The sequence below is a fragment of the Entelurus aequoreus genome, linkage group LG04, assembly GCF_033978785.1.
Source record: "Entelurus aequoreus isolate RoL-2023_Sb linkage group LG04, RoL_Eaeq_v1.1, whole genome shotgun sequence".
Lineage (NCBI taxonomy): Eukaryota > Metazoa > Chordata > Actinopteri > Syngnathiformes > Syngnathidae > Entelurus > Entelurus aequoreus.
In genome coordinates, this window is record NC_084734.1 from 44316504 (window position 1) to 44329900 (window position 13397).

At 38.6% G+C, this 13397-nt stretch overlaps 1 protein-coding gene across 1 annotated transcript; it reads left to right on the top strand.

The window, feature by feature from the left end:
• The first annotated feature begins 1178 nt into the window (after window positions 1-1178).
• On the top strand, window positions 1179-10004 carry chgb (chromogranin B). Its single transcript, XM_062044955.1, has 7 exons — window positions 1179-1336; window positions 1437-1483; window positions 4883-4973; window positions 5043-6456; window positions 6550-6646; window positions 6725-6826; window positions 9612-10004. The coding sequence occupies exons 1-7, from the start codon at window positions 1276-1278 to the stop codon at window positions 9690-9692; spliced, it is 1893 nt and encodes a 630-aa protein (XP_061900939.1). The 5' UTR covers window positions 1179-1275; the 3' UTR covers window positions 9693-10004.
• The last annotated feature ends 3393 nt before the right edge of the window (window positions 10005-13397 follow it).

Sequence of the window (13397 nt, forward strand, 5' to 3'; positions counted from 1 at the left end):
TAACATGCAAATTAGTAACATATTGGCTCTTAACTAATCATTATTAAGTACTTACTAATGCCTTATTTGGCATGGCCTTATTATAACCCTGGCCCTAACCCTCTAAACCTAACCCTAACCAAATAACTCTAAATTAAGTCTTTGTTACTTAGAATATGTTCCCCATACTAAAGTTTTACCAAAAACATATAACTTTGTCTTGAATTTGAACAAAAAAAACCATTTTATTTTTCACTAAAGAAGGGTTCGTTGAATGCGCATATGAAACTGGTGGGGTTCGGTACCTCCAACAAGGTTAAGAACCACTGGGTTATTGGTACCGGTCTTTAGTAGCAGGAAGTTATCTGTATTGGTATCGGCTTGAAACAATATTGTGCAACCTGAATATAGATATGTTTAAAAATAACACCAAAAATGTTTTGCTTTCTAAAGTAATCATCTTGATTAAAAAAATGTATAACTTAGGGAATTAAAGAAATACATCATAACAATGCATACTATTTTATTTGTATATATTCAGTATTTATATCATAAGTATTGTTTTTATTTTCTGAAACATTCCCTAACAATTTATAATCCAAAGCATATCACATCACATGTCATACAGTATCTGAACATGTCATAACCCAAAGCATACCACACCATCTGTCCATCTAATGTATCCAGTGAAAGAATAACCCAATATAAGGAAAAATGTGAACCAGTCAGAAAATGCATTGCATTATTTGAGTTAAAATTGCCCTTAAAGATGAGTAAATATGTTGATGACATAAGATATAACATTACCGTAAAATTAAATGACGATAAATGCTATCATAAAAGGAGAAGGGGGCTGATAATCAAGTTTGCAGGTCGTGCAGCAATTTGTTGGAATGCCTTCATCTGCCTTTAGGCTCCTACTGGCATTAAACAGCAACATGTCTAAAACATCACCTGTGTGAGTTAATTTGGTCCAGACAGTGACATGCAGAGAGAGAGAGAGAGAGAGAGAGAGAGAGAGAGAGAGAGAGAGAGAGAGAGAGAGAGAGAGAGAGAGAGAGAGAGAGAGAGAGAGAGAGAGAGAAATGGAGCGAGAGCAGCATCTTTCCCCAGGTCTAATGAGTCATGACACGAGCATCCCCTCCCACGCTCCATCCCACCTCATCCTCCACTCCGAGCGCCTTTTTATTGGAGGCGCTCCTCCTCTTCCTCCTGCATCCACCACAGGATCGAGGAGAAGCAGGCCAGGAGCAGTTCTCCCGCCGCACTTAATGGCAACTGAACTCCGAGAAGAAGATGACTATGACTACTTTTCGTCTTCTGCTGCAGCTGCTGCTGCTTGTGAGCGGGCTGACAGGTGAGTGATGACTTCAGCACCCCGGACAGAGACACTCACTTTTTGTGAAGGAACTTTTAGAAAGGAACATTATTCTTATGTCTACTCTACCCCAATGCAGGGAATCAAGCCCTTCCAACAGGGAGTGATGGGCAGAGAGAAGATGTGGTAAGTCTTCTCTTTGCTTTGCAAGCAGAACTTGCATGCATGAAAAACACACACGCAAGCATTGATGCTCATTTAAATTAGTGATGACTGCCTGTGCCTGCAGGGCGTCTTACTGTATGCAATCCTCAACGCAGGACATGGACATGTGCAGCAAGCAACATGATACAAGCCTCTTCCCCTTCAGGGAGTCAAACGAGTAATTGAAAAATAATGAAAACATGAATTCAGATCATTTAAATTGACAGCAAACCCTCAAAAATCAAACACAGTCCCGATTGAACGGCTGGTGATTCGTTCTGCTTTACAAACTACTTTCCCAATCTGAATTAACGGAACTAGAAATAAATCTCTTGCATCCTAACACATTTTTAGCTGAACAAGCAATGTTTCAGTTTGAATTTCATCTCCTTCTTAACTGCCATACAAGTGCAAAAAAAAGTTAACTATCACAATTTGCAGCTCAACTCTAGGGCAGATTTTTTGGGGTTATTTTTTAAGAATATTCTACGTATTTTGCAGCCAAAAATAAGGGGTCTGTTTTCAACATGTATACAAATGTCTAGGGGGCGCTAGCTTTCCAGTGTATTTTATTCAGTATATCCCACCCTCTTTCAGCTTCTGAGATCTAATGACGTAACTATGTATGTTTGGGTGTTGTTAGCATATTAATTGCAATTTGGATAGCTATCAATACCTGTCAAGGACTAATATATATATATATATATACAGTATATATATACACTACCGTTCAAAAGTTTGGGGTCACATTGAAATGTCCTTATTTTTGAAGGAAAAGCACTGTACTTTTCAATGAAGATAACTTTAAACTAGTCTAAACTTCAAAGAAATACACTCTATACATTGCTAATGTGGTAAATGACTATTCTAGCTGCAAATGTCTGGTTTTTGGTGCAATATCTACATAGGTGTATAGAGGCCCATTTCCAGAAACTATCACTCCAGTGTTCTAATGGTACAATGTGTATGCTCATTGGCTCAGAAGGCTAATTGATGATTAGAAAACCCTTGTGCAATCATGTTCACACATCTGAAAACAGTTTAGCTCGTTACAGAAGCTACAAAACTGACCTTCCTTTGAGCAGATTGAGTTTCTGGAGCATCACATTTGTGGGGTCAATTAAACGCTCAAAATGGCCAGAAAAAGAGAACTTTCATCTGAAACTCGACAGTCTATTCTTGTTCTTAGAAATGAAGGCTATTCCACAAAATTGTTTGGGTGACCCCAAACTTTTGAACGGTAGTATATATATATATATATATATATATATATATATATATATATATATATATATATATATATATATATATATATATATATATATATATATATATATATATATATATATATCCTTCTCATTCAATGCGTTTTCTTTATTTTCATGACTATTTACATTGTAGATTGTCACTGAAGGCATCAAAATTATGAATGCACACATGTGGAGTTATGTACTTAACAAAAAAAGCTGAAATAACTGAAAACGTGTTTTATTATTATAATTTCTTCAAAATAGCCACCTTTTGCTCTGATTACTGCTTTGCACACTCATGGCATTCTCTTGATGAGCTTCAAGAGGTAGTCACCTGAAATGGTTTTTAATTCACAGGTGTGCCTTATCAGTGTTGATTAGTGGAATTTCTTGCTTTATCAATGAGGTTGGGACCATAATTTGAGTTGTGAATGACAAGGTGTGTCCACACTTTTGGCATGCACTGTGTTTACACATATATACAGTCGTGGTCAAAAGTTTACATACACTTGTAAAGAACATAATGTCATGGCTGTCTTGAGTTTCCAGTAATATCTACAACTCTTGTTTTATTTTGATAGAGTGATTGGAGCACATACTTGTTGGTCACAAAAAACATTCATGAAGTTTTGGTTTTTTTAATGAATTTATTATGGGTCTACTGAAAATGTGACCAAATCTGCTGGGTCAAAAGTATACATACAGCAATGTTAATATTTGGTTACATGTCCCTTGGCAAGTTTCACTGAAATAAGGCGCTTTTGGTAGCCATCCACAAGCTTCTGGTAAACTTATGGTTTAATTTTTGACCACTCCTCTTGACAAAATTGGTGCAGTTCAGCTAAATTTGTCGATTTTCTGACATGGACTTGTTTCTTCAGCATTGTCCACACATTTAAGTCAGGACTTTGGGAAGGCCATTCTAAAACCTTAAATGTAGCCTGATTTAGGCATTCCTTTACTACTTTTGACATGTGTTTGGGGCCATTGTCCTGTTGGAACATCCGACTGCGCCAAAGACCCAACCTCCGGGCTGATGATTTTAGGTTGTCCTGAAGTATTTGGAAGTAATCCTCCTTTTTCATTGTCCCATTTAATCTCTGTAAAGCACCAGTTCATTGGCAGCAAAACAGGCCCAGAGCATAATACTACCACCACCATGCTTGATGGTAGGAATTGGTGTTCCTGAGATTAAAGATCTCACCTTTTCTCCTCCAAACATATTGCTGGGTATTGTGGACAAATAGCTAAATTTTTGTTTATCACTGATGACGTGTCCAAGCATCACTGTGAGGTGTATTCAAGTTCTATATACATATGTGTATATATATACATATATATACACACACACACATATTTGTGTATATATATATGTGTGTATATATATATATATATATATATATATATATATATATATATATATATATATATATATATATATACTGTATATATATATATATATATATATATATATATATATATATATATATATATATATATATATATATACACACACATATATATATACACACATATATGTATGTGCGTATATATATATAAAAATGTGTATATATATATAATATATAGATATACACACATACATATATATACACACATATACATACGTACAGTATATACACATATATACATATATATATACACGTGTATATATATACACATATATATATACATATATACTATATACACATATATATACATACATACATACATACATACATACATACATACATACATACATACATACATACATACATACATACATATATATATATATATATATATATATATATATATATATATATATATATATATATATATATATATATATATATATATATAAAAGGAAAAACATATGCATGTTTGTCTCACATAAGGATTGTGAACGATATAATAGACTTATTCATCCCACAATGTGCAAATTATGTTCTTGCAGTGTAGGTTTTTACATAAAGTAACATAATAAAAATCAAAAAAATATTAATAAATACTAATAGTAAAATGTACAGATAGAAGATGAAATACAGCCCAAAAAAACACGAACATCCGCATTGCAAACCACGAAAAAAAAATAGTGCAGGTTCCCCTTTAACTTCTCCATATTTCCAATCAGGTGACAAGATGTTTGATGGAAGTTCTTTCCAAAGCTCTCTCCAAACCGGACGCTGAGCTGGATGAGGAATGCAAGGATATCCTGCAAGCAGGTTAGTGGAAGGTTCTGGTTCGTTTGGTAACAAACAACAACTACAAAAACCTGTCCCATTTGTCCACAGGGGTTAAATATGCTCCATTGGACAAGAAAAGCATTGAAGCCACCAATGAAGAGGAGATCAAAGATCACAGAGAGGAGCCTGAGGCAAAGGGGATAGACACGGAAAATATCCAAGCCCTCCTGAAGTCCGTGGAACCAAAAAGAGAGAACCTGGAGGACGAGCGCAGTCAGGAATCTTGGAGTCTAGAGAAGAGACACCAGCAAGACGATGGAGAACATGAGGAGCAGCGGGACAAAAGGAGCGACTGGAGGCCCGGAAGATATCACCAGAAGAAGCCCAAAAGAGATGAGGAGGCGGAAGAGGAGTTGGAGGAAGACGGACAGCGCAGCCAAGAGTCTTGGGATTTAATGAAACGGTCTAGCAACGATGAAGAGGAGCGGTACAAGCGCATCTGGAAGCCCAGGCATCGCTACCACCACAAGATTAAGTTCCACAAACGTGGCGACGAAGCTTCAGCTAAAGATGACTATGAAGAACGCAGCCAGGAATCTTGGGGTCTTGATGATGAGAGGGACAAGAGGAACTGGAGACCTGGAAGGTTCCACCAGAGGAGACACAAACGAGATGAGGAACTCTCAGAGGAAACCAGAGAGGACCCCAATGAGGAACGCAGCCAGGAATCCTGGGATGTTGACACTGATAGATACAAAAGAGACTGGAGACCTGGAAGGTACCACCAGCGGAGACACAAACGGGATGAGGAACCTGATGAGGAACGAAGTCAAGAATCTTGGGATTTTGACAAGAGAGACTGGAGAGCTGGACAGTACCACCAAAGGAGACAAAAGCGAGATGAGGAACTCTCAGAGGACGCCAGAGAGGATCCCGATGAGGAACGCAGCCAAGAATCCTGGGATTTTGACACAGATCGATACAAGAGAGTTTGGAGACCTGGGAGGTTCCATCAGAGAAGACAAAAGCGGGATGAGGAGCTCTCAGAGGAAGCCAGAGAAGAACCTGATGAAGAACGCAGTCAGGAATCCTGGGATTTTGACACAGATCGATACAAGAGAGATTGGAGACCTGGGAGGTTCTACCAGAGACAACACAAGCGAGATGAGGAACTCTCAGAGGAAACCAGGGAGGATCCAGACGAGGAACGCAGCCAAGAATCCTGGGATTTTAACAAGAGAGACTGGAGACCTGGGAGGTACCACCAGAAGAAGCACAAGCGTGACGAGGAACTTTCAGATGAGAAGAGGGAAGAGTTGAACGGAGAGCGGAGTCAAGAGTACTGGAGTTTCGACCAAAGACCCGGAGACAACGGACAAGACATAGAGAAGAGAATATGGAAGCCCAGGCATCGGTACCACCACAAGATAAAATACCATAAGCGTGGAGGAGGGGCATCAGAGGAGGAGGCTCTGAGGAGTGATTCTGAAGATTCTGACGAAGACAGAAGCGAAGTTCTGAGGTACGTCAGCGTCAAACACTCCAGATTACGATCAAATACAAGAGGAGAATGTAGACTTTCATGCTGCTTGGTCTAATTGATGTTCTTTTTTAGTTTTCTTCCAGACAAGCGCAACCCATGGATCTCCCGAGGCTTCTACCACCCCGCCTGGTTTAAAAGGGATCCAGAAGGTCACGCCACATCAAATAAGGTAGACAAGATCTTCATGGAAAGATTGAAGATAGGTCTTGTCCGGCAGTGTCTGGTTCTTAAGTTTGAATGTGTGCAGATGGACGAGGTGGCCAGGCTGCTGAGCTACAAGATCAACCAGCTGACCAACCAGGAGGGACCGAAGGGCATCGTGCAACCAAGGGCACTCACCCCGCATGAGGTAACACCATCCGTCACACACACAACATGACGTCAGCATCACTGAACAAACTTTCAGGTTCCGTGTTTGTAGTGGACTGACTGCTGGTCGGCAGAGCACCAGGCTGCATTCCAAGAAGTGTAGCGAAGCCTCTCTTTTTTCCATCTAGCTAAGGAAGAAAGTAGGTTTTTCCCTTCATGATGTCAAAAGTTAGCAAAGTTAGAGAGATGATGGATTTGTCTCTTGTTTGGTGCTAATAAACAGACTTTAGGGCCATAACCGCCTGAGAACCGGTGTCCTTTGCAATTACCATTTGTTATTGGTTGATTTCAGAGTTAAACACTTCGGAAAATTATAGCCCTGTTATGCAAAACACAAATGTCTACTGCAGAGAGAACTGTTTCTTAGGAGAATATTTATTATTGTTAGAAATAGGGATTCACCAATCGATCGGCCATCAATTGCTATCGGCCGATTTCCACGAAAAAGTACATCATCTGCCAGTGCTGATTAATGCCGATCACAGAAGCTGATTCCCTCTGCCTGATACTCTACTTACTTTAGGCCCCACGGCTGCCAGGAGGCAGCAGTTAACTATGTACTTACTATTTGTCTATACACAATGTGGAGCCACTGCTCCAAGTTAGTAAACATCACCTCCAGATATTGGTCCAATGTTAGCAAAAGAACAAGTATCGGATAATATAAGCTTGCATCTACAATCTTCGCTATAAGCAACAAAGTGTCTAAGGCAGAAGTGTATTAGAAGGTATCCAGTAACAAACGTGTCCGCATTGTTCAACGTACTGCTTAATGACCTTCATTTATTTATTGTGACCACTATATGTTGCCAAAAAAACAAAAGTTCTGCATCAAAAGCATACATCTGTCATAAGGTGAGTGTTAGTTACCTGCCATTGTTCTGTAAGTGCTTTGTAAAGTTTAAGAAATGTAGACTGAAGCGCGTTACACCTGGCTACACTTAAAATAGAGGGCGGATCGAATCCATCCATATATTGGGAGTATAAGTATATGATCAATACTGGAGTGATTAGATCGATATTTTTATTTTCTCAAAATATGTTTCTTGTTGTTTGTGTTCTTGTTTACAAATTCAGAGAATAATTCCCTGGCCAAAGGAGGACTTTGACTTTCAATGAACAGATAATAGTTTTTTATTTTGTTTAGTTATTGGGTAGTATTGACTTTGTTTTGATCAACCAACTGTATGTAATTAAAGAGAATAAGGAAGTAGTTTAAATATTGTGTTGACATTGTCAAACTGTTAATAGCACTTATCATAAGGGATGGGTACCATTCCATGGTACCTGGGAAACAGTATCAATTTTCAGTACTTTTGCGTGTAAATTAAACACTTATTACTGAGCTGATAATAACTTAGCTGTCCATTTGTTTTATCTTGCTTTCTTACACTTTTGTGTATGATTTGCAAATATTAATTCATTTCAGTTTGTCATACGTAGCTGTGTTGCTGTAGTCAGGAAGTAGTCTTTGCCATTGAGTTAAATGTTTCAGTCTTGTCTTCTGTCGAGTTCTACAATGCCCTTATACTGTAAGCATTGTACTTATTACACATGAGCTGCTTGATTGTAACATGCATCTTAGTTGTAGTTGTCATTACCAAATTTTGAGTGTTGAAATTGTAATGTATAATCGCTAATGCTAATCAGTAGCATGCATATGGAACATCCAATGTAAATTAGCATTGAGATTTTAAAATGTGGAGCCTTACTTCTGAGCGCTTTCTATCAGGCAAGCTTGCTTTGTTGACATGGAAAATTGTAACATTACCTAGAGTAGTCCTTCTCAAATAGTGCGATGGCGGGGGGTTGGCGTCTCAGAATATGTAACCACAGTGTGTAACCACGGCGGGAGACGAAGAAAGACTGGTGTGTTTTATAGACAAAATATATTATTCATAGTCACGGTGGAGAGTGGATGCAGAATATTTTCTTCTTCCTAGTGGGGGCGTAACAGAAAATATTTGAGAAGCACCGACCTAGAGGGTGTTTGCTAAGAATACGCCTATACGTAATTTGCCTGCCAAGTGCTTGAATAAATACATTAAGAAAATGTTGTTAATGTGATCAATATTGGCCGATCTCACTCATGATCGGTATCGCAATCGGCAGCTCACATCTTTTTTAGAACATTTAAAAAAAAAAAAAGTTTTTGCTTAATAGAGGACCTTTAAAGACACTTTTAAGCAAGGTTGAAGCAACAGAAGCTAAGCAAAAACTGTTTCATAACATGTTGTTCTGAGGGCAGGCCTGTAAACTATGTTCCATCTTTTGCTCGCTGACCCGGGAAAGCCACAAAGCACATCCAGCGGCTCCACCGTGGATCCACTGGGGGAGAAAATGCAGCAGCTCATTATGGAAATGTCCAGTATACTACTACTAAATGTCAGGCCATGTGCATCTGTGCGCATCGCGACTTGGCCCCAGAACCTGCACTGGAACACTTGTATTATTTGTGTGTACGAGCACATTTTTGCATGGAAATGTTTTCTCGCTTCGCTTTGGGCACAACAGGTTTTTTTTCCTTTTTTTTTATGTCTGCCGCAGCCTTTGCACACCAAGATCACCACATGCTTACGACCTCCCGGGGCCATCAAAGTCATAACGCGGCCATTAAAAGACAAACTGTGGCTCACTTTGAGGCGGCACGTTGCTAGATGAACAATTAAAAAACAGGAGGCAACGGCTATCGTGACCATATGTAGAAGCCATCTGACAAACATAACACGCTTCATGTTTTATTTGCTGACTTGTATCTGTTGCAGGAGAAAGCGCTGGGAAACCTGGCGGCCATGGACGCAGAGTTAAAGAAAATCGCTGCCAAGTTGCACGACAACAGCAAATAATGAGCTTTAAAAGAAGAACAAAAGAAGAAACTGCTGTCTAAATGTCTTGTCTGCCGTGTTAAAAAGAGCCTTGCTTGTTTTGTCGTATTTGTGCTATTTCAACGTGACCTGCAACAAGCATGGGAATGTTTTTTGATGTTTGTATACATATATATATATGAAAATGTATTCGTTGACCTCATTGTGCTTTGAATAAGTCTGCCATGTTTGTGATCAATAAAAGGTTATTCTGGGACCCAACACAAACCTTTTTGACATTCCCCACAAAAAAACAGTAGGATATAGCCGTTCAACCAACTCAATTAAAGCACATTTGAACAGAAATGGTGAATGGATGTAAAATGTGTATAAAAAAGGCAGATTCATTGTTTTTTTTAGTCTCTTTTCCCAATTTTTTAAGCAAGAAAATGAGGACATTGAACTTCCAGACACTTCACAGTATTCGTTAGGTGTTTTCCACACTAAGGGGCACCACAGGACATCATTTGAATCTAGGCAGCGTCAGAAAAATAACGATTTTGTTTTTATCGGATTCAAAGCTAACAAATTAGGCTACATGTTGAATAAACCATGGAGAGTTCTCAGTAGAAAGAGGGGATGGAGACTAGAGTGAAGCTCCCGGGGATGGCAAAGTTAGCATATAAAATACATCTGTATGACATCCTTTGTAAACATTACTATAGTGTACCTAGTTTTAGACTCAGACTAGGGGAGGTGAATGATTGAGGTTTTGTTTATTTTTTAAAGCCTACTAACTAAAACTATTAACTTGAACAACACGTCAAAAGAAACATGGCATGAGTTGTAGTTTCCACAGTGCGATTATTTTTTTTGTCCCGATATGTCGTCTTTAAATGCTACACTTTTAAGGAATGTCTTCCCTATTTTTTTTGCTGTTAATTGGTTCCAGACCACAATTATTTTCATAGTATAAAAAACGGTTTACGGCCTTCTAAACACAATGTTTTTAGAGCCCTCTGTAGACATGAAATACCACCCCTATACTACAGTCACCTTTACACTCGTACCCAATATAGTAGACTTAATAGAAAACCAGACAAGCACTCTTGAGAGCGCAGACCTCTGCCAGGCAATAAACCCCCCAATTAGGGCTTCAACTAACGATTAATTTGATAATCGATTAATCTGTCGATTATTACTTCGATTAATCGATTAATAATCGGATAAAAGAGACAAACTACATTTCTATCCTTTCCAGTATTTTATTGGAAAAAAACAGCATACTGGCACCATACTTATTTTGATTATTGTTTCTCAGCTGTTTGTACATGTTGCAGTTTATAAATAAAGGTTTATAAAAAATTTTTTTTTTAATAAAATGAAATGTAAAAAATGTAAGAAAATTGCCTCTGCGCATAGCATAGATCCATCGAATCCATGACTAAATTAATCGGCAACTATTTTTATAATCGATTTTAATCGATTAGTTGTTGCAGCCCTACTCTCAATAGTAAAAAAGTAATGAATCTAGACTGGAACCTTTTGAGCTATCTACAGTGGAATGAAAGAAACGGAGTGAACCTTCTTTGTCAATCAGGTACTGTCTTTGTCTCTGTGGGTGGAGGTAGGCACCCAAACGTACACAGAATATGAGGCATGTGATGTAAATATAAGGTAACAGTAGAAATTATGCGGCTCAAACAAAAAATCTAATCACTTGTTCTGATTTGTGACATTTCCTGAACAGTTTGATTAAAAATCCACCCATAACTTTTTGTGTTACAATGCTAGCTGACGAATGAACAAACATAACGATAACATAACGCCCTGGTAGAGGTAACAAGAACATCTAGGGTACAGTAATACTTATAAGACAGACATACTGTACAGTAATATACTGTAGTTTCTCACACAGCTTTTAAAGATAACCACTAACCTGTGAAAATACTGCAACATGTTTGATGATCTCCAGTGCAATAAAGTACAGCATCTAGAGATTTGTTCATTTGAGATAATTTAGTCATTTTTATGTTAGAAAATGCTTAATTTAGGCCAAACATACATAAAATGTGCTTTAAAATACATATTTTTGACTAATCACAGGCCATAGCGAAGAACTGTGACATGGTTTTTTCAAACACATTTTCAAAAAACGTGAACAAGCGAAGCCGCAAAACTTGTAGCGTGGGGGGGCCGAGAGACGACTGTAAGGCCCATTTTAAGCATGAACAATATGTATTTTATCAATTGTTTTAAGCATGTGTGTGTGTAAGGTACAAGGTACAAACCCCGTTTCCATATGAGTTGGGAAATTGTGTTGGATGTAAATATAAACGGAATACAATGATTTGCAAATCCTTTTCAACCCATATTCAAATGAATGCACTACAAAGACAAGATATTTAATGTTCAAACTCATAAACTTTTTTTTTTTTTTTGCAAATAATAATTAACTTAGAATTTCATGGCTGCAACATGTGCCAAAGTAGTTGGGAAAGGGCATGTTCACCACTGTGTTGCATGGCCTTTCCTTTTAACAACACTCAGTAAACGTTTGGGAACTGAGGAGACACATTTTTTAAGCTTCTCAGGTGGAATTCTTTCCCATTCTTGCTTGATGTACAGCTTAAGTTGTTCAACAGTCCGGGGGTCTCCGTTGTGGTATTTTAGGCTTCATAATGCGCCACACATTTTCAATGGGAGACAGGTCTGGACTACAGGCAGGCCAGTCTAGTACCCGCACTCTTTTACTATGAAGCCACGTTGATGTAACACGTGGCTTGGCATTGTCTTGCTGAAATAAGCAGGGGCGTCCATGGTAAAGTTTCTTGGATGGCAACATATGTTGCTCCAAAACCTGTATGTACCTTTCAGCATTAATGGCGCCTTCACAGATGTGTAAGTTACCCATGTCTTGGGCACTAATACACCCTCATACCATCACAGATGCTGGCTTTTCAACTTTGCGCTCCGGATGGTTCTTTTCCTCTTTGGTCCGGAGGACACGACGTCCACAGTTTCCAAAAACAATTTGAAATGTGGACTCGTCAGACCACAGAACACTTTTCCACTTTGTATCAATCCATCTTAGATGAGCTCAGGCCCAGCGAAGCCGACAGCGTTTCTGGGTGTTGTTGATAAACGGTTTTCGCTTTGCATAGGAGAGTTTTAACTTGCACTTACAGATGTAGCGACCAACTGTAGTTACTGACAGTGGGTTTCTGAAGTGATCCTGAGCCCATGTGGTGATATCCTTTACACACTGATGTCGCTTGTTGATGCAGTACAGCCTGAGGGATCGAAGGTCACGGGCTTAGCTGCTTAAGTGCAGTGATTTCTCCAGATTCTCTGAATCCTTTGATGATATTACGGACCGTAGATGGTGAAATCCCTAAATTCCTCGCAATAGCTGGTTGAGAAAGGTTTTTCTTAAACTGTTCAACAATTTGCTCACGCATTTGTTGACAAAGTGGTGACCCTCGCCCCTTCCTTGTTTGTGAATGACTGAGCATTTTATGGAATCTACTTTTATACCCAATCATGGCACCCACCTGTTCCCAATTTGCCTGTTCACCTGTGGGATGTTCCAAATAAGTGTTTGATGAGCATTCCTCAACTTTATCAGTATTTATTGCCACCTTTCCCAACTTCTTTGTCACGTGTTGCTGGCATCAAATTCTAAAGTTAATGATTATTTGCAAAAAAAATAAAAGTTTGTCAGTTTAAACATCAAATATGTTGTCT

Bases quoted from the DNA above. Each gene is read 5' to 3' on its own strand.
- chgb (XM_062044955.1), top strand. From the start codon at position 1,276: ATGACTATGACTACTTTTCGTCTTCTGCTGCAGCTGCTGCTGCTTGTG. The intron at 1,337-1,436 runs GTGAGTGATGAC...ACCCCAATGCAG, and splicing joins GCTTGTGAGCGGGCTGACAG to GGAATCAAGCCCTTCCAACA. The intron at 1,484-4,882 runs GTAAGTCTTCTC...ATTTCCAATCAG, and splicing joins ATGGGCAGAGAGAAGATGTG to GTGACAAGATGTTTGATGGA.